Source organism: Mauremys reevesii, linkage group 6 (assembly GCF_016161935.1).
Source record: "Mauremys reevesii isolate NIE-2019 linkage group 6, ASM1616193v1, whole genome shotgun sequence".
In the NCBI taxonomy this organism is placed as follows: Eukaryota; Metazoa; Chordata; order Testudines; family Geoemydidae; genus Mauremys; species Mauremys reevesii.
Genome location: NC_052628.1, coordinates 115,338,477 through 115,366,473, shown reverse-complemented (window position 1 = coordinate 115,366,473; position 27,997 = coordinate 115,338,477). Strand labels below are relative to the sequence as shown.

At 43.9% G+C, this 27,997-nt stretch overlaps 1 protein-coding gene across 8 annotated transcripts in view; it reads left to right on the top strand.

Annotated features, from left to right (window-relative positions):
* PALM2AKAP2 (PALM2 and AKAP2 fusion) overlaps positions 1–27,997 on the top strand; it is a 771,069-nt gene that overhangs the window by 676,674 nt on the left and 66,398 nt on the right. The window contains exon 1 of one of the 8 annotated variants that reach the window (XM_039543351.1): positions 3,910–3,927. The exons of the other annotated variants lie outside the window; for them this stretch is intronic. Coding sequence (XP_039399285.1) covers positions 3,910–3,927 — 18 coding nt within the window. Of the gene's footprint in view, positions 1–3,909; positions 3,928–27,997 lie in introns of those variants that run through there. 8 annotated transcript variants of the gene reach the window in all.

Sequence of the window (27,997 nt, the reverse complement as noted above, 5' to 3'; positions counted from 1 at the left end):
AAAGATATTACCTCACACATCTTGTCTCTCTAATATGCTGGGACCAATTCAGCTACAGCAACACTGCATATAAACTTGTTTGTTGCTTACCTCAGACACCGGTCAAAACCACATCTATTCTTGCTAGGTGGCGTTTGGAAGACTGGTCCCAAAGATCTGGGAGCCTACATCAATGATAAGGGGCTCTCACTTGCTGTTGGCACTTTGTGAGATGGCAGATAAACAACCATGAAGTATGTAGGTACAATGGAGCCAATGTTTGAGCAACATCTCTTCATCTGCTGCACACATATACATCCTTCAGTTACACCAGATTTCTTGATGATTACACTTTCATTTGAAGCTGTTAGCACTTTTCTCCAGATGGTATCATATGGGTAATTCAAGCCTTTGAGTATGTGCATGTGTATTGCTAGAGACCACGCCCCACTTCTCTGATATTCTGATTATAATGCAAAGGCATTCTCGTCTCAGAAGCAACATTTTCAGGTTAGAGCAGACACCACCTTTACAATGAATCTATTCTGTACACTGGGTGTGTAATACATGTGCATCACTGACTCCACTTTAGAGATGTAGCTAGATGCTCAAGCTATGTCTACACTGGAAATTGAATGAGAAAACTTTTGTCTTTCAGGGGTGTTAAAAAAAACAAAAACAAAACCGAAAGACAAAAGTTTTGCCGAGGCAAGTGCCAGTGTGAACAGGGCGTCGTCGGCAGGAGCAAAAGCCACTCCTTGGGGGTAGTTTTTTATCAGCAGGAGAGCCGACAGAGCCTTAGGGACAGGATTAGGGTGCAAAAGGTTTCCTTTGTTTTTCTGGTCAGTCTAAGAATTTTTTAATGGATACAGTTCTGTACCACTGTCTAGCATTTTTATAGCTGCTGCGTTCCAGTTTAAGCCAATCTTATTTGGCCATTGAAAAAAAAATAAACATAGACATATATTGCGTCCAAAAGAAACTCAAAATGAACTTGAGAAATGTCATAGCATAATCATTTCTCCAGAAGGGCAAAACGGAGAGCCAGCGAGAGAGAGCATTATATGTCTTGCTATTTTTGCTTGCTAAGTAATTTAAGCCAGAAGAATTGGGACTCTGTATTGAAATGGTGTGTGTATTTTCAGTAATCAAACTATAACTGTGTGTGTCTAAACACTGTATCAAGATGTCTAGTGGCACCTTATAGACTAACAGACGTTTTGGAGCATGAGCTTTCGTGGGTGAATACCCACTTCGTCGGATGCATCCGACGAAGTGGGTATTCACCCACGAAAGCTCATGCTCCAAAACGTCTGTTAGTCTATAAGGTGCCACAAGACTCTTTTCTGCTTTTACAGATCCAGACTAACATGGCTACCCCTCTGATACTTGTATCAAAAAGGAAATACATTTTACAAAGAGAGAGATTTCCTCAAAGTAGTTTCACACAAAACCATCATGTATTTCTAAAACTTTGTTATAATTCATGATAATGTAATACATCTGAATCTCACCTACAGTAAATACCAGTTTGCCTGTTCAGTGATCTTTGTATGATTTTATTTTATTGTCAATATTATGGGTCTGATCCTGTAGCTGTTCTGTGCACTAAATTCCCAGTTCTGTGATAAAAGTGCTGCAATACAGCATCCTTCATAGTTCTATGTGTCTTCTTATAATTTATTTTGCAAAAATGCAAGCTTACACTCTGAAATAAAAGAGATTATAGGTCCTGATTTGATCCTGTGTGATCTTAAAATGGTTTTTGAGGGGGCTTTTTTGCTCTGGTGTAAAACAAAAAAAAATTGTTGGGGCAAATACAATACTTCAGACTTGTCTAAACAGAGTTGCTCCTGATTAACTCTGTGTATTCATTCTAGAACAGTGTTTCTCAAACTGGGGTCACCGCTTGTGGAGGGAAAGCCCCTGGTGGGCCGGGCCCATTTGTTTACCTGCCCCGTCCGCAGGTCCGGCTCATCGCGGCTCCCATTAGTTGTAGTTCGCTGCTCCGGGCCGCTGGAAGCGGCGCGGGCTGGGGGACTTACTGACCGCCGCTTCCAGCAGCTCCGCGATCGGCTGAACCTGTGGACAGGGCAGGTAAACAAACCGACCCAGCCCGCCAGGGACTTTCCCTACACAAGCAGTGACCCCAGTTTGACAAACACTGCTCTAGAACAAGAGTGCTTTGCTCCTTCGTGCACAAAAAACAAATCCAAAACCATTCTAAGTGTTAAGCTAACCAGGAACAAGCCACTCTTTTTCTGGAGTCAGGGTGTCCACACATGGAGTTAATCAAGAATGACTCCAGGTATAGACTAGACATTGGTCTAAATGGTCAGGTTTGCATCCACAATTAATTATACGCACAAACTACTCCCATAAAAAAAGAAAACATTCTTTTTCGAATCCTGGCCGCGACTGTGTACACAATATCCAGGGCATGTTTCCTTACAAGTAGTAAAATACAAGAAATATCTGTTCAGCCTAGAAATCACATAAATACATTTAATATTAGTTTTACCCTTCCCATTTAGTCACCCATAGCCGAAGTAAGGCATAGTCTACGTCAACACTACTGCAGAAAGTCGACCTATGTTGCGCAACGCCCATAGCTTAGGTCGAGTTACCACGGGGTCTGCACCATGGGGCCACTTACCTTACTCTTCTCGTCGGGGTGGGGTGGTAGAGTACAGGGGTCGACTGGAGAGCAATCTGCTGTCAATTTGGCGAGTCTTCACTAGACCCGCTAAATTGACTGCCAGTGGATCGATCTCAGAGCATGGATCCTGGCTGTAGTGTAGATGTGGCCTTAGATTCTGCATATGGATGTGCAATCCACAGGCGCTAAAGAAAGGAGTTTTAGATCCTATGTAGAGCATATTTTGGGTGTTTCAAAGAGATGGATTTAATGTATTTTTGAGAAATATTTCAGCCTCATTTAAGTTGATGATGTTTTGGTCCAGTGCTCTTTATAATAGCATTTTTAGCAATTCTGAACAGTTATAAATCCCTCTAGTAAAATCTATGGGCTACAGGGGTCAGCAGCCTTTCAGAGGTGGTGTGCCAAGTCTTCATTTATTCACTGTAATTTAAGGTTTCGCGTGCCAGTAATACATTTTAACGTTTTAGAAGGTCTCTTTCTATAAGTCTATAATATATAACTAAACTATTGTTGTATGTAAAGTAAATAAGTTTTTTAAAATGTTTAAGAAGCTTCATTTAAAAGTTAAATTAAAATGCAGAACCCCCCGGACCGGTGGCCAGGACCCGGGCAGTGTGAGTGCCACTGAAAATCAGCTTGTGTGCTGCCTTTGGCACCTGTGCCATAGGTTGCCTACCCCTGGGCTATACAATCATGAGGCAGTGATCTCTGAGGCTTTCAGCCAGGGAAGGCTAACCTGGGGGATCACAGCGAAAATAAAGCTTCAGGTGCATCTGATTGTCTTTGAATGCTTCAGAAACAACCTAGGTTATTTTTGATGGCTGCCTCTACACTTTGGAAAACAGAAACAGACAGCAGTAGTGTGAAAAACATAACAAAAAAGGAACAAAGCCAAGGTTTCCAAGCTAGGGATTTGTGAGTGACATGCAGTCCATTGTCAAAACAGCAGCCTACAGCAGCAGTGGGAGGTTCAAAGGTTATCATCCTGTTATGCTAATTGAGTTTGAGCTGAGCTCTTCCCAAGAAAGAAAGCCTCTTAGTGAATTACTTATTCAGTTCCTCTGGGTGCAAATAGGATGCCTGTAATGGTTTAGACTCTACTGAACAGGCCCTTGAAGAATAAAGGATTTCTCTCAATTTAAGCATCTCTAAATGAAAAGCAACCAAGAAAGCTGAGAGATTAGAGTGCCTTTTGCCATTTATTGTATCTGCTTAAGAGGCCAAAGATGTTCAGGTACACAGCGCCCTGGCAAGTCCTCTTCCTGTCCATGGAACAGGGGCTAAGGGTAAGAAAACTTGTTTTCATGATGGTGTCTGAAAGTATCATTTATTATTTTAATACTTAGGAGTGTCTTTGTATGAGTGTGTGTGTGTGTGGTGTCAGAATTATCTAGCGAATGAAAGAGAACTCACTCCCATTGTTGTGAGGTTATATGTATGTATGTATTTTTGGTTTGGACATCTCAGTTGTGCTGATAAGCTGATTTCTGGAAAGAACAAGTGCAAAAGAGAAGCAAGTGAATTCTGAAAAATACTGTAAATTTGACTTCTATAGCACCACCTATCCAAGGCTCTCAAAAGGGTTTAAAAACATTTAATGAATTAGCCCTCACAAACATCCTTCTGAGGTACGTTAAAGGGGGACACCGAGGCTCAGACGGGTTAAATATCTTGCTCAAGATCATGCAGCAAGTCAGTGATATATATGAGAATAAAATCCAGATCTTCAGATTCCCAGTCCCTTCAACTGTATAATGCTCCCTCGCTGTCTTCTAAATTGGATTCTGTTTGAGGCCATTTTTTAATCTTGATGCTGTGAGAATGTAAGAAGGTGAATTGCTGCAACAGAATTATTTTTCTTGGGAAGTTTGAAATCTAAAAAGGATATGAAAAGAAGCAAACTTCTTTGGAATCCATTTAAATTGACTTGGCTTGTAGTGATTTTCATAATGATTCCCACATTGTAGTGTGGTATCCTTTTCCTTGAAAGCAATCTTCATTAGATATTTTAAATTATGGAGCTTTAGGTGAAGCATTATGATTTTTTATATTGCAAAAATACCTGAAACAGTAGCAGTGTTGCCAACTCTCATGATTTCTATCATGATTCTTGCAATATTTGGTGGTCTTTCCTAAGGTCCTATATGAAGGAATCGGTGTGTGTGTGCAAATCTCAGCTTTCGTTTTTTAAACGTGTTATATTTCTGATCCTTGTAGTTGCAAGGAAAAGTTTGGAAACATGAATCTTAATGGCTCTGAAACCAGACCCCCAAGTATGGCAATTTTTAAAAACAGGGCTGCCCGGGGTGGGGTGGGGGGCAAGTGGGGCAATTTGCCCCGGGCCCTGCAGGGGCCCCCACGAGAGTTTTTCAGGGCCCCTGGAGCAGGGTCCTTCACTCACTCCGGGGGCCCCGGAAAACTGTCACGGGGCCCGGGCCCCCAGAGCTTCTTCCGCTCCGGATCTTCGGCGGAGGGGGGGTCCTTCTGCCCCAGGGTGGAAGGACCCCCCGCCGCCAAATTACCACCGAAGACCCAGCGCTTCGGCGGCAGGTCCTGCTTCAGCGGTAATTCGGCGGTGGGGGGCCTCGCCACGGGTCTTCGGGGCACTTCGGCGGCGGGTCCCGGAGCGGAAGGGACCCCCCCGCTGCCGAATTACCGCCAAAGCGGGGGGGCCCCCGCCGCCGAAGACCCCAGGCCCCCGGAATCCTCTGGGCGGCCCTGTTTAAAAATCTCATTTTCAAAACTGTTGTGAATTTTGAGTGCCTGACTCATGATTTTTGAATGGTTGGGGTTAGCAATACTGCATCAGTTGTAGCAAATGCAGACTTGGTTATACAATTGTTGAAGGCTTCTTTATGGCAAAAATTATTGATTAACACTGCTACTCCTTCCAGTAATGGCTTGCATTCAGGCCCTTCAAAGTCAGTAAAGGCCTTTTGATCTTAAAGGATCTGATCTATGCAGATTTCATAGAGATTGAGATTACTTATCAGCACTTGTGTAACCACCTTGGGGTAAACTGTACGATTTTGTTACCCAGACTGCACAATAGAGTTTTTTAGAAGAAAAAGTGAATAATTTCTCCATGTGAAATTAAGGGGGAACTTTAGGTAGGCCTAAATTAAGTACCCAATCTAGAATCCAGCTTTCAGTGAATATACAAAATTTGTCCTTTTCTTCACCCATTTTATTAACCTAGCATTTAACCTAATAAATGCAAAAAAAAATACTGCAAATTTATACAGCCTGAAGCTTGTAATTTTATATGCACAAAGAGAAAAACATTAAGTTTAAATAAGTTGGGTTTTTGCATGAAGAAATTCAGTGATAATACTGCACTAGCACAGATTTAGATTTGGGCATTTAATTTTTTTGGTTTTGTTTTCTTTAAAAATAAATGATTGAAGATTAAACAAATACATTAGATTTCCTGTTATGACCCTATGGATACTATTCTTCTTTATTATTTGTATGACAGTGGTAATTACACAGTGGTAATTACAGTGGTATCTAGGAGCCCCACTCCTGCACCAAGACCCCTTGCGCTAGGTGCTGTACAAACCCAGAACAAAAAGACGGTCCCTGCTCTAAAGCACTTACAATCTATACCCTGCACATGGGCAGAAACGAAAAAGCCCTTGAAACTGCTTCTGATATTGAGCCTTTTTTATTTATGTTTTATTTGATTTTCCAAGGACCAATGCAACTATTCATATTGAAGATAGAGGCCTTGTAGGAGCTCCAGAGCGGGACGGGAGCTTGAGGGCCAGATTAAAACATCTGGAGGGCCGTAGTTTGCCCACTGCTGCTATAGGAGAATCCGTGCCTTTAATTAGTGTTTTGCCCACAAATTGGTGCAACAAATAGTATTTAAAAAAAATACTCATTGGAATTCAGTAAACTGACATGCTTAAAGTTACACACATGCATAAGTGTCTGCAGGATTGTGGTCCATGGAAAAGTTTTATAATTATGTGCAGGAAGACTTTTTCTTCCTACAAAGGATTGCACAGCCTGGTGGGAAGTTCAAGGAATTGAAACAAAAGTACGTAACTTTTTCTAGGAAGGATAAGATTTTATTCCTTCTGTGCTACTATTGGGGGATTCTCAATCTTCCATTATGCTAGGCCCACTCAATTAAGACTGTTTTCATTTTGCTATAGTAAGATGTATCCAGACTTTAGTGCACTGATTTCTTTAACTCTGTACCATCTGGTGTATACTCTATACTGAGTTATATAAAAATTAAAAAGGGTAGTAGATGAAGGAAATTCAAATGTTCATGTCTGAAAGATATGCTCTAATTCAAACAGGAATTGATTCAGAGAAGTCCACAGGAGGTCAGAATGGATAATCTAATGATCCCTTCTGAGCTTATATCTCTGAATCTATATGTATATTTCACACAAGCAATAGTAGAGATCCTAATTTAAAATAACACAGTATTGAAGAAGCAACAGAACAGATGCTCGACAAAGCCATGATTTTTTTTAAATGGGAGCCATTCTCCTGCCTCTATTTTTAATCACTTCAAGGTTTGACTTTGATAAGCAGCTCCATTCACCTCAAACTTCTGACTTTGGTGACTGCATATGGATTAAAGAGCGAAATTTGAGATTCCTATATGTTGACTGTAAATTATTATTATTTTTTTAAAGGAATATATTATACATTTAGAGGCATCTTGACATTGTTGGAGTTCCGGTGTGTAAGCTGGGAGAAGCTGGGTTAGGTCTGTGGGTTGTGCAAGCTTTATGCCGGGTACTCTTCATGATTTCCCTCCTTCTGTGCGCATGGTGTAACTCTAAAGGAAATTGGCAATGATTAATTGTAGACCATTAATTGTAGGCCATAGACACCTAGGTGGAATTTTCCAAAATTCTCAACATTGGCCGAACTCTGCTGCCATTAAAGTCCAATGGTAACACACTCATTGACTATAATGCGAGGGGGTCAGAGTTCGGCCGATAGTGAAAATCTGAACTCTAAACACGTACTGGGGCCATATTATGGCTGCCCCAGCTTTGGTGCTAGAGGGCAGGGGAAGAGTACAGGAAACCCCTTCCCACTTAGTGCTCCTGTGCAAGAGACAGCCATAATCTGTCTGGTTTCACTGTCCAAGCTTGGGATGGAGGAGCATGGACAGCAACTGGCCAGGCCAGCAGAGATTGTCTGTGTGTATATGGGTATGTCCGTGGTTTCACTCACTCCTAAGCACCAGGCAATGGGACTCTGCTCAAGAAGCATACACTGTGCCTTGGGCTGCTGGTGGAATGGTCCTAGAAGCAGATTGCCTGTGCCTGGTCTCTGCAGGGATAGGGCGTCGTGGCACTGTTGCCTGCGGGAGCACTTCCCTCTCTCTCTGGGGTTCCTTAGTCTGCTTTATATCCAAAAGACAGCTTTTGAGACATCGTTTGGAATTGTGCATGACTCTTTCACTGGGATCCCCAGCTCCTTTCCTGATTCTGCCCAGCAGGAAAGCCAGACTAACCCCCCACTCAGGTCTTTGGCCTGATCCATGTGGACTCTTACCCCTATGAGGTATCTGGGGGGCTCAACAGGGACATGGGATTTGCCCGTGTGGCTCACATTACAGCTGTAAAACTGGAGAAGGTTTAAGTGACTCACACAAGGGAAGGGGAGGAGTGGAAGAAGGTTAGGTTTTTCTAGCCTCTTTGCATACCCTCTTTCAGCTGTAAATGTGATGATGGAGGTGGTAGCTGGGGGGCTGAGGGATAGAGTTTGGCACTGTCTTCTGAAAAAATTGAAGTTCAGATATACAAGCAGTGTTGTTAACATAGCAACCACTTTAGCTAAGACTTATTATGCAGACATGTGGGCAGATCCCTGCGCTCATGCAGAGCCCCATTAAAAAGTCTGTGTAGTAGCAGAGATCTACCCACATGGTTTTGTTTCTGGGGTCCAGGCCAAAAAAAGTACTAAAAGCCAAGTGTGGGATTTTCAAAAGCGCGTGTGGGAGTTAGGTACCCAACTCCCATACCCGCCTTTATGCACCTTCAAAAATCCCACTCTCCTACCTTACAAAGACATCTGTTCAGGCTATTATACCACGCTCATTAATGCATTATCTCAATGCCTGTGATTAGTGCATTAAGAGTAGGGTTGCCAACTTTCTACTCACACAAAACTGAACACCCTTGCCCCGCCCCTTCTCCGGGGCCCTGCCCCCTCCCCACTCACTCCATCCCTCCTTCCCTCTGTCGCTCGCTCTCCCACCCTCGCTCACTCACTCATTTTCACTCAGGAGGCTGGGGTGCAGGAGGGGGCTCCGGCCTGGGGGGTGGAGCCAAGGGGTTTGGGGTATGGGAGGGGGCTCTGGGCTGAGGCAAGGGGTTGGGGGTGTGGCAGGAGGTACAGGCTCTGGGCTGGGGGTGAAGGTTCTGGGGTGGGGCCAGAAATGAGGGGTTCAGGGTGCGAGGGGTTGGGGCAGAGGTTGGGGGTGAGGGGGTGAGGGTTCCGGCTGGGGGTGTGGGCTCTGATGTGGGGCTGAGGATGAGGGATTAGCGGTGTAGGCAGGGGCTCCAGACTGGGCCTGAGGGGTTCAGAGTGCAGGAGGGGGCTCTGGCTTGGGGTGCAGGGGGTTGTGAGGGCTCTGGCTGGGGGTGTGGGCTCTGGGGTGGGGCTGGGGATGAGGGGTTTGGGGGGTAGGAGGATGCTCCAGGCTGGGACCGAGGGGTTCGGAGGGCAGGAGAGGGATCAGGGCTGGAGCAGGGGGTTGGGGTTGTGTGTGTGGGGGTAAGAGCTCTGGCTGGGGTGGGGCTGGGAATGTGGTGTGGGGTGCTGGGAATGGGGGGTTTGGGGTGCAGGTTTGGGGTGCTCTGGGCTGGGACTGAGGGGTTTGGAGGGCAGTAGGAGGATGAGGGCTGGGGTGGGGGTGTGGGCTCTGGCTGGGGGTGCAGACTTTGGGGTGGGGCTGGGGGTGACGGGTTTGGGGTGTAGGAGGATGCTCTGGGCTGGGACCGAGGGGTTCAGAGGGAGGGGTATCAGGGCTGGGGCAGGGGGTTGGGATGCAAGGGGGGGTGGGTGGGAGTGAGGGCTCCAGCTGGGGGTGCAGGCTCTGGGGTGGGGCTGAGGGGTTTGGGGTTCAAGAGGGTGCTCTGGACTGGGACTGAGGGAGCGAGAGGGGGATCAGGGCTGGGGGGGGTTGGGACACGGGGCGGGAGGGGTGCAGGGGTGCAGGTTCCAGGGGTGCAGCACTTACCTCAAGCAGCTCCCGGAAGCAGAGGCATGTCCCCCCCCTGGCTCCTATGCAGAAACACGGCCAAGTGGGTCTGCGCACTGCCCCATCCACAGGCACTGCCCCCACAGCTCCCACTGGCCACAGTTCCCGGACAGAGCCCCCTGGCTGTCCCTACGCATAGGAGCCAGAGCGGGGACATGCTGGCTGCTTCCTGGGAGCAGTGTGGTGCAGAAGCTAGCAGGGAGCCCGCCAGCCTCGCTGCGCGGTGCTGCCAACTGGACAGTCAATGGCCTGGTCAGCAGCACTGACTGGAGCTGCCAGGTTCCCTTTTCGACCTGGTGTTCTGGTTCAAAACCAGCCACCTGGTCACCCTAATTAAGAGATGTGAATAACATTGAAAGTCTCCTGCTTTTTCATCCATCCGGTTCAAATGCTGTTTAGCATCATGCCCTGTGTTTTACAGAGTTTGAAGATGGCAGCTTCTTTGTGATGGTTGTATATTTTATTATTACAAATATAATTACATACTAAATTTAACCTTGTACATTTTTTATAGTAAAGGAAAGATTCTGTATCAGCTAAACCAGTGGTCCCCAACCTTTTTGTGGCCAGTAGCACACTCATGTTTTCAGAAGAGTGTGGCGGGCGCCAACAATTACTCACATACAGGGCCGGCTCCAGGCACCAGTGGAGCAAGCACGTGCCTGGGGCAGCACATGCTACGGGGCGGCATTCCGTCCATTCTGCAGAGTTGGAGCTTTTCTTTTTGTTTGATTTTTTGTTTCTGTTTTTTGGGGGTTTGGGGCGCCAGTTGTGGGCAGTGCAAAGAGAAGCCAGGAGGATAGAGAACACTGGCGCCCGCTCCCTGCAGCCCCGGAATACTCTGTCCCCAGCAGGTGCAGGGCCCCGGCTTCTCTCCCCTGCTGGGCACTAGGCAGGCCCTGTGCCTGCCGGAGAACACTGGCGCACGCAGCCTGCAGCCCCAGAGAAGTTGGAGAGAAGCCACGGCCCCGCGCCTGCCAGGGACCGAGAACACCGGCGCCTAAAGCCCCAAAGTTCTCTGTCCCCGGCAGGCATGGGGCTGTGGCTTCTCTCCCTTGCTGGGCACTTGGCGGGCACACATAAATGCCCAGGTGGGCGCCATGGCGCCCGCAGGCACTGCGTTGGGGACCACTGAGCTAAACCTTTACAAAATAGTGCATATGAGTACAGGGGACTGGACTAGATGACCTCTCGAGGTCCCTTCCAGTCCTGTGAGTCTATGAAATATGCCCCCAAACTCTTGTCATAAATAACAATGTGCACATTCATCATATCCAGGGAATGAAATACCTGTGATGGCTTAAAATTGGATGCTTAGGTCTCGATCCTGCCAGGTGCTGAGTGCTCTGTCCCAGAGCCACCAAAGCTCTTACAAGTGTGCTTTGTTTTAAGCGGATGAGTAGTCTTACTGAAATCAATGAAAATACTCGTGCTCAGAGTTAGGCAAATGATTAAGTAGCTTGTTGACTCAAGGCCTTATTCAGTTAGGGAGATTTTTTGGTATAATTTTTATATAATCAAGATGTACTTCCATTATATTTTTTTAAAAAAAAGAGATGTCCCACAAAGTTCTGTGCTATATTTTTATATTGGTTCTCTTATTATGTAGAGTCTATTCTGTAGTTGCACCATATAGTTTGGGCAACTATAAATGAAAGGAGAATTTGGCCTTGTATCCAGGGCCTCACTAAAAGCATTACATTCTTCTTTCAACTCAGTGCAGTGTGAGATTTTCACAAGCATACATAACAAAGCAGTTTAATACATTCAGAATGCTTGACAGGAAGTACATTAAGGTGTCGGCAAGCAGTGTACAAACACTGCCTCCAGTTCAGTCTGTAGAATTCTATTTGTAGAGCTTGGGAAATCCGTGGATATCTGCTTTATAGCTGCAGATGCGGCTGTATTGTTTACCATCTTTGCCAATCGGATGCAGATCCAAATTTTTGTTTCTGTGCACGGTCCTAACAGTGAGATGTGGATACGGTACATATAAAAGGTGGAGTGCAAAGCACGGGTCAAATACAAGTTAATTATCGCTGCAGCAGATCAGATGTGGATCCAAATTTTTGTATCCACGCAGGGCTCTATATATTTGATCTATTGATTGAGCCAAAACCTAAATAGGGTATCTGGGGAACTTTATCCAATAAAATTAAGTGCCCAGTTTAGATTTACACATATTAAAGAACTTAAAACCCTTCCCATCCTGGCAATACAGACTCACAGTTGTGACATTAGCTCTGGGCAGGGACTTCATTACAGGCCCAATCCAGTGCCCTGTATGTCAATGAAAAGACCCCGTTTACTTTTGTGGGCATGGGATCCGGTCCTTACACTTAAATTCACCCTTAGTGATGTTGCCTATACTTGAGTGAGCCTGTGATTCAGTGTCCATTCCTAGATCAGTTACCCAGAATTGTTAACAGGCAAGGGAGGCCTTCCCTTAATGTTTACACTGTCAACCCAAGTATATGAAATCATAGGCTGCCACCCACCATTGGCCTATTTTACACCTAATGGGTCACTCTCTGGAACAAGCTGGAAAATGTACATATTGTCTCTTGTATTTTTCTTGTATATATTTAGAAATGAGCTATTTTTAGTTTGCATTTTCTTGTAATTGATCAAATGTCAAATTATGCATGTAGTTATATACATTGTCTGGAACTCTGTGTGTTAGTTACTTCTATCTCTAAGCATGTTGGTTTTTAACTCTGCTCTTCAGTGTGTGCACTCCGATAGCCCTGAATAATTCCACAGGGATGCATTTTGGATTGTTAATTAATGCAGTGACATATTTAGCATATTGTCTATTGAGGCATTGTCATACATGAATGCTTATTAAAGTATATTCAGTTAGACAGCTGATGAGGGTGCACAACTGCCTTTTGCAAAGGGATGTTAAAGTATTTCCTCACTACCCCAGGGGGGATGAACAGGATCTGGCTTGCTGAGTAACAGACTAGTCCATCCTCATTATGGGCCTGATGTCTAGTACTCTCATTCACAAGAAGTAGCACCATACTCCATGGTTAGTCCAACTGAAGTCATACTATTCAACATGAAGAAGCACGTGAGAATTTGTCCCTGAATTTGAGCATGAGTTCCCAGCTTCACTCAGGTAGTCTCTCACACCCTTGTGTCAGATGCCTTTTCATACATAGCACTCTCCCCACCCCATACTATTGTGCAGTATAATTGGAATATTTCAAAACACATATAGCAGTTTTGACAACATCTTCACTTGAATTAGAGACATTTTTCTCCATAATAGGAGTATCACCAGTCCCAAGCATTGAAAAATCATGAGTGTAGTCCACAAAAATCACGAGATTGGCATAATAATCATGAGAAGTTAAAATATCAACGTTGTGATTTTTGAGCACTTAGGCTGGACAATGCTGCTGTATTAAGAGGAACACTTCAGTTCACCAAAATGAAAACTCCCCACTCCTGTCACAATCATTTTATTTATTGTTCTTTGTACTCAGTGTTTTTGAGCTTTATGGTCCCTCCCCTCAGTTGAGGGGGCAGGGCTTTAGTTGGGATGGGGCTATGGCGATCCCTTCCCAGGATTCAAACAGACCCAGCTTCCTGTGGCAATGAAGAGGACCAATCATTTCACTTAAACTTTTAGCTTATTGTGCTCACTCTTTTATGACCTGTGCTATATTCTTTCAAATTTGTCATTTTTTATGCCTTTTCCATTTTGTTGTTTTCTCTGCTTTTTCTAAGTAAGGTGGCTGCAATTCTGTTGCTCTCTTGCTTTATGTTTTAATAGCTGGTAAATTATTGTCTTTGGTATTTCTTTGGGGGATTTTGACATTTAAAGTGGATGTATTGTAACATGTCAATTTTCATTGATTAATGTTCTCTCTATTATCTGGGATTAGTTCCTTAGTCCTTCCACTTAATTTATATTATCTAGTCAATATCCTGTGGAAACAGTTGGGGGGGGGGAGAGTAAATCTATTGGGGGAGTGGAAGGTTGATAAGATGAGCCTACAGATTTAGATCTCTCAAGTGCCTTACACTTCAGTGTTATACATTCAAAATAACCATGTGTTCTGTGTATTGTGCATGAGGTACATAGTTTAGGTATCATAGTTTGATACCTCAGTAAAATGTTTTTAACACAATCTTTCTGCAGCTAGTCAATGTCTTTCATTTGACCCCTAGTGTCACTGAATATCCAACAATTCCCATCTTATCCAGCCATATTCCCTGGAGCCTGGTTAACAAGTTCCTTAGAGGCTTTATCAATTGGTTCATAAATACTACCAAAACAGAATAGCTCCCTTCTTAGTGCTTGCTTGTTTACTGTTAGATTAATTAACTGATTATACTATATTCACCTTAAAAATGGCTCGGGGAGTTAGTTATTTTGATGTGAACAGTTGTCATTAACCTCCTTTCAAGTTAAGGTAGATTGAAATTTTAGTAGAGCTAATGCTGAAACCGATTATTCCACTTTGAAGTATTTTCTAACTCATCCCCTGTAATCCATGTATTAAGTGCTGAATTAGGCAGAGCAACATAAGTAGGAGTGTAGTTATTCATTCTCTGAAGTAGAGAAGAGGTTTGTGGAGATGGGAGTTGAATTGTTGCTCTCCAGGGACTTGGATGGATGACATGGAAACAAGCAGAGGAAGAAAGTTCAGAGCAGGAAGTTCTCATTGACAGCTGGCAGATGTACCCATCAAACTATTTTGTAAAAATCTATTTTGAAGTGTTAAAATCCTTAAATGCATTGCGGATCAAACACACCTTAAACCACTTTTGCAGCGTCAAAAGTAATAACATGTGAGAACTCCTTTCAGATTTCAACAGCCGAAAATACAAGAATTAATGTTTCCAATAACATTGTAATTATGTATTTTATTTTGGCCTTCAAGGAGCCTCCCTCATTCAACCACTTTAAAATCAAAGTGCCCCTTCTCAGGCTGACGCTGCCTATTTTTAAAAAGGGATCTATATGTAACCTTCCTATCGGGTGTCTTCGGAGTGTGGAAGGGGACGGGGGCAGACAATGCTGTCATTATTTCCTTCTGGGCACAGTTTAGGGGTAACTTCTAGCTAAGTGCAATTCATGCCGAGTCCTCACCAAGAGATCCTTGCTTACCCTATGCTCTAGGAACATACAGTAAGTGCCTGACTTGCCAGATTGGTGCTTCCTACTTCAGACATGAAGTCAAATGTCATTTGCCATAAAAGTTGGAGGAAAAGCCATTGCAAAAAAATAACAATAAACAGGGAATAGACTGAGCATCCAAACGAAGCCATAATAAAATATGTAATTAACAGTAACCTCCTGTTCCTCTCTGCCACTCTGTCTCCACTCGGCTAGATATTGCAGAGAGAAATTCCTTTGGGAAGTGGAATCCAGTCACCCCATTGGATAGTGCTGTTGGTGCACATCACCAAGTTGTCCTATTCAGGAGGCCTTTGTCTACACTAGAGCTTCTGCCATCACTCTGGCTGGCAGAGATTCAGTGGTGGGAAATGTTAGGACTAACCTCCGTGTAGATTTAGCCCCTCTCTGCTACCCCCCACAGCTTGTAATCTATGTGACACTCCCATGCAAGTCAGTGGCAGTTTTGCTTTCACACTGATTGTGCGATAGGGTGCCAAGAGCCCCCTCGAATGCCATTTTTGATGGAATCATGTTCTTGTTCCAGTTGTACTGAGCTGCACTGGAAGCAATGGAACTACAAGCCCCCTTCAGCAACAAGCCTAGGTTTGTTTCTTTCATTGTGCTCTGAAAATGAACAATGGTCAAATAAACATACAAAATCTGCCAGAACAAACTGTTTGCTTCCAGGGCAAGGCTCACGTTTGTACCACAGTACTTACCGAGTGCTATGCAGCTGTACAGTGTCTCTAAAAATATACGGCACAGGGATGGACCTAGGGGCAATGTGTCCCTCATTGACAAAAAAAAAAAAAAAAGTCAGAGCCTTAAACTAATTTGGATGTATATGTGTTGGTGGAGGGGATTTATTAAAAAATACGGAGGCCCTCTGGAGTGAGTAGCCTAAGCTATTAGATCCATTTGACCTTGTACTTAATCTACCATTGAAATTATCTGCTGGTTTTTACCTTTTCTTTTTGTTTCTTCTTTAATTGCTCACGTAGTAAAATTGTGGTCTAGTTCATAAAATGGGCGATAAGGACGGGCGTAGGATGAATTTGGTCTTTACTGGGCAGTTCAGATTTAATTAAGATTTTTTTGGGTGGGGGAGGGGAAACCACCATAGTACAAAATCTGCCCTGATGTCAGCAATGTGCATGAAGCAGAGATGCTGGCAGACTCATCCTCTGTGAATGAAGAATCCTTCCAGAGTAGGGAAGGGGTTTGTGTAATATGGGCTATTGGAACTCACTCTGTTCCTCCTCTGATCAGGGGTAACGTGTGTGCCCCATATCTGCTGCTAAGAGATTGCAGCCGATGACATTGCACGTGCAAGCCAGCTAGGGAATCAAACACCCAACTTGTCCTCAAGGCTCTGCTTGCTTGGGGATGTGTTAGCCGGAGGTTTTCCTAGAGAGCCGTTTAATGCTCTGGTGAATGTTAGGTTTTGGTTTGGGCCCCACTGCTACCTAACACTTCACACCCCTGAAACACCAAACCTGGTGTTTTTGATCCAGATTTTATCAGTGGGTCAGACCAAACCCCAAATCACTGCATGGTGTAGTCCTTCAGGAGAGATGCCCAGATAATAGACAATACAAAGCTTTTGCACAGTTTGGGGACATGCTTATGGGCTGGTCTGCACTACAAAATGGAACTGTGTGGGGGACACGTGTGTTGTAAATGGGGTCCCCTAACAGTGGTGTATGTTGTATTCCTGTCGCTTTTAGAGAACCACCATCATAATCTGTCACACTGTAATCCACTCTCAAGCAGAAGTCTGGGGGTACTGATAAAATAGCCTAAAAAGGTTTGTCTTCACTGCAGTTAGCCTGGGTGATCAGCACCTGGGATAGCTTAGCCCAGGTGTTAGCAGCCACATGGCAAAGCCATGGCCAAGTTACTGGGCCCTCATGGGTGCTACACTCACTCGTGTGTCAGTAAGACTTCTGGGGCAATATCCCATAACTTTTTGGGCTGCAGTAGGCTGAGCTGCTCTATGAATCTTTCCCACTGAATTCTGGGAGAATGTGTCTGTCCTTCTGGGCACACAGGGGAAATCATGGGAAGGCACTGGAGGACTAACAGCACTCAAATATTTCAGCCTGTGGCTTCACTCCACAGTGGGCAGGTTACCAGCCCTAGTGAAAGTGGAACCTGGGCTGTAACTAACACACACCACCTAGCCTGGGTTGAAAGTACCACCAAATGCATGTGAGAGGTTTTCGTGTGTGGAGAGGATGAGGGGTAAGAGCCCAGCCTAACTCTGCAGTGAAGACCATGTGCTTCGATTTATCCCTAGGTTTCTGCAGTGTTTCTGCACTAGCTGGCTGCAACATCACCTCATAAAGTCATGCTCTCTTCCTAATCCCATTTAAGATCACCCTAATTGATAAGAAAAGAAGATGTCGGTGCTAAATGGCCAGTAAGCACCTTAGCCATGTTATTGTTTAGTCTGTGGTCAAAGCCTTCACAAAGAAGCAATTGCCTAATTGAAGACATATATTGCCTTTGGGTAGATTTCTGCTTTAGCTACACCCTGTGCAGAAAAGCTCTGTCAGGTTACGTTTTTGGAAGTGAAGATTATCAGACAATAGTGTTAATTTCGTTCCAGAGATGTTTTATACAAAAAGTCTAGCTTTTAAAAGGCCAAGCCAAACATTCCTGGATGCTGTGAAACACATGTGCATTGATGGCAGTGATAACACATCTCGGGTATGCTTTTACTAAACAACCAGACAGCTTCTGCATTGTAACAAGTTCATGGAGCCTTCTCATTCTGCACCATGACTTCTTTCCATATGCTGGGCAGAGTGACTAATGTTTGTCCCCAGCTCACTGGGATGTCAGCTCAGGAATGTTGTACCCAGGTACTGTGTATTTGACCAGAGGCTGTCATCACGCTTCTTAATTATCTATGCAGCATTAATGTTCAGGTGGTGTTAATCCTCTACATTGTATAACAGCTTTCCTTGGAGGATCTTGGAAGTGCTTGGAAGTTAGAAGTTAGCATTGTTAATTCTGACTAACTCTTTTAATGGACATGCACAAAAACATTATAATCTTTTTCCTTTGGATGAGAGAGCTGAAAATGGAGGACAAAACTTTTAAACCGCAGTGCCTCAAATTAAGCCCCTAACTCCATTTCTAAAGAAGTAGCCTGATTGTCAGAAGTGCTGAGAACCCAGCTGCTCCCCTGCAAGTTAGTGGGGGTGCTTCAATGCCTACTCAAAATCAGGTCACTTAAATCCATATTTAGTTTGTTGTTGTTGTTTTTTTTAGGAGCCTAACTTTGGTCATGCAGGTTTTAAAAAAAATGTTAGCTTAAAATGTGTGCTTTGCTTGGACTTCTAAAAACAGATGACCCTCTTTCTAAGAGTAGGGGTGTGTCCAAAACTTTCCCTTTCTCTTCCCTAGCACTGTGGTCAGTATACTGGCTATGGATCACTATTCCTAGAGAGAAGCTGCTTTCTAACGTCCCAGGTATAGATGGCAAAGCAACTTTGGAAGGAGAGGCAGCCTTGAAAAAAATCCTTGTGCCTAGGACAAATAACTTTGTTAATGAGCAGGTTAAGTATCATGCATTTTTATCCTTATAATCATAGGGCTGGTTAAACACTTCTGCCTGGGCTGGTACACTTTCAGGTCGATTTCAGAATGGTGCTATAAACATAAATTGAATTTGATTTGCTTTTCAGCACTAGACATACTAATACGATTCCATTTGTTTCACCTGATGATGTAAGGAGAGATACTCACTGTGTCTGGTAAAAATGTGTCTGTTATTTATAGGTAAATCCAATTATTCAGTTAGTTAATGTTTCCAGTGGAATTTTTTTCAAAGGTACCAAAATGTCCCAAAGGGTTCTTTTGTATATTTTACCAATCAAGCTGTACTCTCCGATACAAAAATATAGTTTCTAATTAACTTGTGGGTGAGAATTTAGCTTTGTGAAAAGGGTGGAAAGGTTTATTTGTATAGATTGAGCTCAAATACCGGAGGGCAGGACCTCAGTGCTCAATGAACCACCCCATAATTGCATTAGCGTGTAAATTTCCTGATGGCCTGGTTTCCTTTCCTATTATACGGAGTGGAGAGAATTAGAGCCCGTTTTGGCTCTTTGCGCTTGTGGATTGAGAGACTTCCTTTTTTGGAGGTTTTTTTTTTACAGGCTTCTTCTTTGTTGAAAATGAGACATGGTTTACGCCTGGTTTTTGTTTGTTCTGCCAAAAAATGTAGTGCATTAAGCTAAAAATGTAAAAAATGTTAATTTCTTTTTAGCTGAGGTTTATTTATAGCCCAAAGATCTCACATAATTGGTTTTGCAAGAAATAAATCATAAGGATGCAAAAAAATTGTTTTTTATTGTATGAGTTAGCCCAGGGGTAGGCAACCTATGGCACATGTGCCAAAGGTGGCACGCGAGCTGATTTTCAGTGGCACTCATGCTGCCCCGGTCCTGGCCACCGGTCGCGGGGGGCTCTGCATTTTAATTTAATTTTAAAAGAAGCTTCTTAAACATTTTGAAAACCTTATTTACTTTACATACAACAATAGTTTAGTTATGTATTATAGACTTAGAGAAAGAGACCTTCTAAAAATGTTTAAATGTATTACCGGCACGCGAAACCTTACATTAGAGTGAATAAATGAAGACTCGGCACATCACTTCTGAAAGGTTGCTGACCCCTGAGTTAGCCTATGAATATTTTACCTCCTCAGCTTATTTTGAATCTATTCTTTAATCTTCAAGCAATTCAATAAATAATACACAGTTCACGGACTGCATGCCACTCTGGTGTTTGCCATTAAGATACTACATGAGTTGTGCTGTGTGTTAAGAGGAATAAAATATGCACTTGCCCTGATCACAAAAGTCCTTTTCTGAATCATCTGGTTAGAGAATTTAGTAAACTGGGTTTCCCCCTTTGTTAACCTGTCAATCTATCAAGGGAGTCATGAAGAAAATAGAACACTTTTTTTTTTCTAATTGGTCCTTGAAGATCTCTTCAGAATCCTGAGGAAGTGGAAAATAAAGTAGGACTTCCCTGGCATCTTCCCTGGCATCTTCTGGGTTCTTAAACAAAGCAAAATCAGAGAGTCAATGGGGCTGCTCGTACGAGTAAAGTTAGACGTGTGCTTATAAGTACTGCAGGACTGGAGCCTAAGCTGAGAAGGAGAAATTCCAAAGCAGGGATTCCAAGGAGGAATTTCACTACAGTAGAACCTCAGAGTTACGAACACCTCGGGAATAGAGGTTGTTCATAACTCTGAAATGTTTGTAACTCTAAACAAAATGCTATGGTGGTTCTTTCCAAAGTTTACAACTGAACCTTGACTTAATACAGCTTTGAAACTTTACTATGCAGAAGAAAAATGCTACTTTCCCTTTTTTTTTAGTAGTTTATGTTTAACACAGTACTGTACAGTATTTGCTTTTTTGGGGGGTGGGATGCCTCTGTTGCCTAACTGTGTACTTCCGATGTGTGGTTGACTGGTCAGTTTGTAACTCTGGTGTTCGTAACTCTGCGGTTCTACCATACGTCAAAGCCCTCAGATCGCTCACACTGGTTGTCTGGGAAATTGTTCGCTCTGATTGTTCCTCAGAAAATCTTAAAGAAGGTAAAAAAAGAAAGTTTATCCAAGACCACTTGTACGGGGAGCCTCAGGGCCCCATTGTACTCTGCATTGTACAAACACCTAACAGAAAGACTGCTCCAGCTCCAAAGAGCTTACAGTCTAAATAACATTTATTACAATTGCGGCATATTTACAGTGATTCCATAACCCTGTTCTACTCTGAAATTCTTATCTACCAATCAAATGAGGAAAAAGGAAATTAATAGTCTTGGTCCCCAGGCTTTGAGCGCTGCGATTGCTGCAAATGGCCTATGCCCATCAGCGATCCACATACCAGCTGCCTAAGGTGCTTAGGTGAAGGGCACATAGGTGACAAGTGCCGTATCTGCAAGTCCTTTAATCCTAGGACGAAGCAGGAGTGCGATATCCATCTGGAAGTGCTCCTAATGGAGTCGGCACTCACTCCAGCACCGACTCCGCACCAAGCATGTGGCCTCCGTGCGCAGTGTTCCACCAGCGCCATCCATGAGCCGGCACCTGTCCCCCTCCATGGCTCCGGGGAAGAAGCCGAAAAAACTGGGTGGGGAAGATCTCCTACCTCCCGCAAGGTAAAGGAGAGGGCTGGGGGTGAGCCACGACCCATGCTGGGCAGCTCAACACCCCCTTCGGGAAGTCGGACCCCAGCTCAAGTCGAGCGGTGCAGCTCATCCCATGCGTTGCCTGCGACCCCAGATAGCAGTGTAGGCCCTAGCCAGATTCAGGTGCCGTCAGCATCTGAAGCTCTTGGAGCGGCTCAAGAGATCCTGACACTGCCCCATCGTGGTTCTAAGAAAATTGGAATCATCTGCAAATAAATGATTGGGAAAAAAATATCTGAATGCTTTAATGTCGACATGAGTAAAGTCCGATCATGTCCTTTTATCTATGGCAGTGTGCTTTTTCTGTTTCTTTTTTTTCTTCGTACTGTATTTCATTTGGCCATGTTTACAGATTATAATCCAGAGATTTCCAAGGCTCAGTTTTACTCTATCTCTACCTCTGCTCACCATCCCCCTTCCCCAGAATTAATTCTGTAGTGATATCTCAGTCCTCTTTGTGACTGCATCAGGAAAAGAGGAAGAGTTGATACTCTGAGAGGTTTCACACAAACTGCTGACATACTGTGAAACGAAAGAGGAATTGGGGGCAGGAGAAACCTCTGGGCTTTCCCTTTCTCTCACTTTGTCCAGCAAGCTCCTACCATTGAGTTAAAGTCACAGGTTCACTTTTCTGCATTATTGAGAACTTTCCAGGCCAACATTTTCTTTTGTCCCCCAAACAATCGGGGCAGAGGTGATATTTCTGAATCCATCTTACGGAACGTGAATTGCAGACAGAACTAGGATCGGTGTGAACTGCAGAGGGAGTCCTTTTGCAGGTAGCCCATAACAACAGGTCTACAGTTTGGGCACGAAACTTTGAGCACATTTTACATTGCATTCTTTGCAAGAGAGAGAGACAGTCTTTCTAAAAGATCTTGTGTCTAAAGAACAGGGCCTGGGCATCGAGAGCGCTAAATTCTGTTCCTGGGTCTGCCTCTGATTTCCTATATGACCTTTGGCAAGTCACTTATGCTCATGTTTTCAAGTGGCCACTAATTTTGGGTGCCTCGGTTTCTGGCAGGCCCATAGGGCCTTGTTTTTAGAGGGGTTGAGCAGCCGTTCCTGCAGTTGAAATCAGTGGGAGGTCAAGCACCCAAAATTAGAGGATGCTTTTAGAATATATTGACTCTGACTTCCTTGTAAAACGGAGACCATATCTGGGATGCTGTGAGGCTTGGTTAATGCAAATGTGCTTTGAGATCCTTGTGTGGCGGGTCTATAGAGGTGCAAAGTGTTGTCGTGTCTGTCACCTGTTTGAATAAGAAGTACGGATGTGCTGCTGAGCTGCTTAAAATCTGCTGCCATAGTTGTCTCCAGACTGTTCTTTCAAGGATGGATGGGCACTGGCATCGCATGCTCTTCCAGCTGCCTTTGTGCAGATGGTTACGTTAACCATGTGTGAATGCAGGTTAGAAAGAGATTCTGAGCCAAGCTGCGTACCCAGATCTAAAGTCGGGTTAACTGCTACCTGTCTGAGGCAAAGGGCCAGCAAACAGACAGCCTCCCCCGCGCATAAGGAACAATTGGGAGAGCTCAAGGACTGCTCCCTCTGTGCGTCCCTGGGGTGCTGTGGACCCCCAACATGGCAGGGATGAGGTAGGGCCATGGGTTCTGACACCTCTCTCCCATATTGGCCCGACCAGCAGTCTGGGCAGAGATTGTGCCCCCAGAGCTCCTCACGTGGCGGTCAGCTCTGCACTGCCCCCTACAGTGTGCTGCAAGTAAATCAGACAATTTATCCCCATCTCAGGGAAATCTCTCTCAAATCCCCGCAGTCCTGCCCTGGTTAGGGCCTTAATTTACAAGGCAGTTGGGTTAAAGAAATAAAATGTCGAGGCTTGATAGCTGTTGCTGTAACGTGAGACTGCAGAGGAAAATAAATGCTCTGTCCTGATGTTTGCCAGGAGAGGTGATGATGCACTGGGTCGTGTAGCCTGACACTGAAAGGTGTAAAACAAAGAGGAATGCTGAGCTGGGTTATGATTAGTGTTTCAATGCTGCGCACTGCTGAACTGGCTGAAATCTGTTCAGAGACCCTGAATAGAAGCCAGCACACCCAGAATGGGGACAATGAATCATCTCAGCACGTGTAAATCTGTGTGGCTTGCCCCAGATAAAACACCAAATATTGTGAGACCTGGGAAGCAATCACAAGAGCTGGTACACTATCCCATGCACTTGCGCAGCCTGGCTCCTTGCGTGGAGGAGGCAACCGGGGGAGAAATAAGGAGAAATCCAGCATAAAAAGACTTGCGCAGGGCTGGGGGAATGAACAGAAAAGGTCTGAGAGGAGAACGCGTGTGTCTGAGAAGTCATTCCAAGGGCTGTCAGTGGCAAAAAGAAACTGCTCCAGTTTCTCAAGTATTTTGTTAGTGGCTCTTGAGCAAAAAAAGGGTTGCTGACCCCTGTGGAGCAGCTGCTGTGCTCAGGGCTACCCAGGTACAGTCCTGCTGTTGCCTTTGAAAGGATGGGACGGAGCTGCGTTTTGTGAAGGTCTAGCGTGGAAGGTGAGGGGCACAGCTGGGCATCTCAGTGGATTCATCTAGTCCTCTGCGTCTGACACCAGTGCTGAGAGTGTAACAAAACCCTGTGTGTTCTTCCTGAGGCGGGCAGGCCTGGAGTAAATGGAGTGTGGTCGCCTCAGCAAGGGTGACCAGATAGCAAGTGTGAAAAATCGAGACAGGGGTGGGGGGGTGGGAGGAGAGAATAGGCACCTATATAAGAAAAAGCCCCAAATATTGGGACTGTCCCTATAAAATCGGGATATCTGGTCACCCTAGCCTCAGCACAATTCTAGGCAGGGGGGCTGGAACAATTTTTATAGTAGGGGTGCTGAGAGCCATTGAACCAAACTGGAAACACTGTGCATAATGCTGTAGCACCCCCAGCACCCCTAGTTCCAGCATCTCTGATTCTAGGCTGCTCTCTGCTCCCGCTCTGTAGCTGGGAAGGTGCCAGTCTATTCTGGGATTGATTAAGCATGGGAGCTTTGAAGTGTTGTACTCTATCACTAACTTCAGTTACTGTTAGCAGGAGCAGATCCGGGTAAGAAAATATGCTGTGGCCTTGTCTGAGCTTGAAGTGTTTCCTTTCTCCTTCAGGAGCATGGCCCAAGTCGCTTCTAAATTAAACACCTAGGAAACGCTCTGGATGAAGGCTGTAGAAATGGCTCCAGCATTGCATGTTTAAGTGCTAGGGTAACAACAGCCGCATTGTGCAGTCAAAGAGAAGCCTAGAGTCAAAAACAGAGCCGCTCTCATGCCGGCTCTGTATGCATTGGAGGGATATCATCATAGAGTGTGTTGGGGATGGGGGCTATGCATGCACAGAAACTTGTATAGGAAAGGGAGGGGGAGTTAATGGGATGACAGTATGCAGGCATTTGAAATGTTAGCAAACAGGCCAATTTATGCCAATTTTACTGGACAAAAGTTGACATTTCTATCTGACAAGAAGAGGCTTAATCAGAAACTTGCAACTCTGCAAAATAAGAAATAAAGCCAGATTTATGAAGGAAAGCATCTGTTACTTATTGTATATTTTAATTCAAATCACAACCCCAACCATGTTTGTACGGGGAACAGCAAGTAGGTTTGTTTTTTAAAATGCCAAACAGCTCTTCTTTATAATTCTCAGGGCAGCAAAGTAAACAAATGTAAATTCAGGTAGATGGTTGTGTCTGCAGTAATGGCAGGGGCGGCTCCAGGCACCAGCACACCAAGCGTGTACCTGGGGTGGCAAGATGGCGGGGGCGTGCCGGTCACCATGAGAGTGGCAGTCAGGCTGCCTTCGGCAGCATGCCTGCGGGCGGTCCACCGGTCCCGCGGTCTCGGTAGCAATTCGGCGGCAGGTACGCCGAAGGCACGGGACCGGCAGACCTCCCGCAGGCATGCCGCCGAAAGCCACCTCACTGCCATGCTTGGGGCGGCAAAATACAAAGAGCCGCCCCTGAGTAATGGGAACCTTATAAATGCAGTGATCGTAGTAATGTAAAAAAAAAAAAAAAAAAAAAGTTTATTGAATGAAGCCATTTAAATTCATTCTAGACTAGGACAAATTAACCTCTCCATTTAGTTGTTCACTTAGGTGGATGTTCTTTGTGCATCATGACATTAATGAGATAGGCTTAGACAAGTGTGGTACTATAAAATTTGACCATACGCAGTGGTAGTTCATCATATTATTAATACAAATGTTTGATATGAAAAAATGGTGCCTAGATTATAGCTCCTTTTATGGGTCAAGCTGATGTGGAAGTAAAATGAGAGTGATTGTTTTAAATCTAACTGTGGAATTTTACTGTGGGTTTTCTAAAGAGGAACTACAGGGGTTAGTTGTAAATGCTCAGGTAGCTCAAACAACGTTTACTAAATAAGAATTATTTAAAAAGAATTTTCAAAGTGTTGTTAGAAATGTTTGTCACTGTGTCAGGACAGCCGTCCCGTGAATGACATTTTTCAGCGAGGATGGCCATTTTAGCAGGACTTCCCAGCAGGCCTGAGGATGCCGTTAGGACTGACAGAATTGGTTTCTCATTTTTAACCATGAGAAACTAGAAAGTTTCAAAGATAGTCTAAGTAAAACTCCATGGTCCTGATTGTCATGGACATAAAAAGTCCTCTGTATAGCATTCGGGCAATAAGAAGGGGCTTTGAAGTGGATGGAAAGTGCATTTACAGCCCTTTTAATGTTTCTTTACACTGCCAGAGTGATGTCACCTAGCCTGACCATAAATCAGAATGAAGTGATGTCACCTAGCCTGACCATAAATCAGAATGAAGTGATGTCACCTAGCCTGACCATAAATCAGAATGAAGCCTTCTCAATTTAAAAAAAAAAAAAAGGTTTATTTAATAATTGGCCCAGTAACTCGTAAGATAGTTTTAAAGTAGAGTACTTGCCTTATAACAACTGTGTGGCTTGTCAACATCCAGTATTTTCTGCTAATAGGAAAGATCAGATTTGCATTTCTAACACCAGATATAGGCCCTCTCTTTCACATATGCTGCATATGCAGGGGAAAAAAGGCAACCAAGTGAGACACAACCATTGCATCTGACTCTAACTTGGTATTGGTAATAATGCCACATGACTTTTGACCGATAACAGCTAACCAAGAGTGCTTAAATTTCAAATATGGAGAAATATGCACTATAGAGAACTTCTGACAATCAATCCATAGACAGGAAAAAATAAAATTGAAAAAAAAAAAAAGTAAAATTGAATAATGAATAAAGTCAAGAAAAACAGCCTGCGTCAGTGTGTTCCCCAATAAGAAAAAATAGGCTAAATTTGTCGAGTATATTATTCACTATGAATTAGCTACTGAGTGCTATCAAAAAGACATTTAGTGATTTACTCTTCTTTGTAATGAGATGCGGGAATTACCTCTTTCATTACAGCTGAGTTTTCCTTTAAAGTTTACCACCATTTCCTCATTTTATTTAAGTCCTTAGTACGGTTTAGCACGTTAAGCACATGCTTAATTGACTTTAGTGGGACTACTCACACGTTGAATTTTAAACACATGCCTTGCTAGAGCAGGGCCTAGAAGAGCTTGCTGTCCTTGCCTTCTTGTCTATGCATCGCATTTCCACAATTTGGAAAAACATTATCAACTCTATTCTTAAAGTCCCAACACCAACCTCCAAACTGCTTGAGTCAGTTCTGACGGTTCCAGCATTTCTTAATGAGGAAATATTATTGCACCAAGAGGAGTGTGTTTATAATGGAAACTAATGTGCTTTTTTCATTGTTTTTTATTGTCAGGCTCATGGCTCTGTTCTCCTAATTAGTTTAATAGTTCAACACTGTGTCACATAAACTAACAGAACTTTTTGGTGATTGCATAGCCCCAGAGTTCATGCTGCATCCTGGGGAAGCTGCATAGATAAACTTTTCAAAAAGTGGACATGAACTTATGCTAAAAACATTGAGTTTTCATAGAATTATGTACTGGGACCATATTCATACAAGGAATTCAATTTAATTTAATGTTTCTGCAATAAACACAAAAGGAATTAGTAATCATGGAAAAGAAATGCCAATATCTTGATACAAGCCAGTTGTTCAGATTCCATAATCAGAGGGGTAGCCGTGTTAGTCTGGATCAACCTCGTTATCTCTAGCCTGCTTCTTGCTTGCATATATATACCTGCCCCTGGAAATTTCCACTACATGCATCTGACGAAGTGGGTATTCGCCCACGAAAGCTCATGCTCCAATATGTCTGTTAGTCTATAAGGTGCCACAGGACTCTTTGCTGCTTTTACAGATTCCATAATGGGATTTTTAATAACTCTTTCAAAATGCTGGGAAATTAACAATGGTGGGGATTAGAGCAACCTGTTTTTCTTATACTTCAGAATTGCTCAACAGGTCCCTAATAATTCCTTTCCCATTAGGTCTGTGGCATTATGCAGATTGTGAGGTGATGCCAATGGAAATGACAGTATTAGTACAGAGTGGTCTGTTTCACCCATGTCCATGGTTTGTTAAGGTGAAATACACACAAAGTTCATGCTGCGGAAGGGTTATATCCTATATGTATTACTTACTCCATGCCTTTTTGTAGGGCTAGGGAAGGCAGGACATTTCTGAAATACTTAGGCGAAGGAATCCTAAAATGGATTTTGAAATGGTCTCAAAAGTTAGTCTATATAGATTGATAAGCTTTCTTAGAATCTCTTATTGGTAGTTAGGCAGGATGCATTAGGACATCCTTATTGCAAACAAATATTTTTTACTCCCTAGAGTC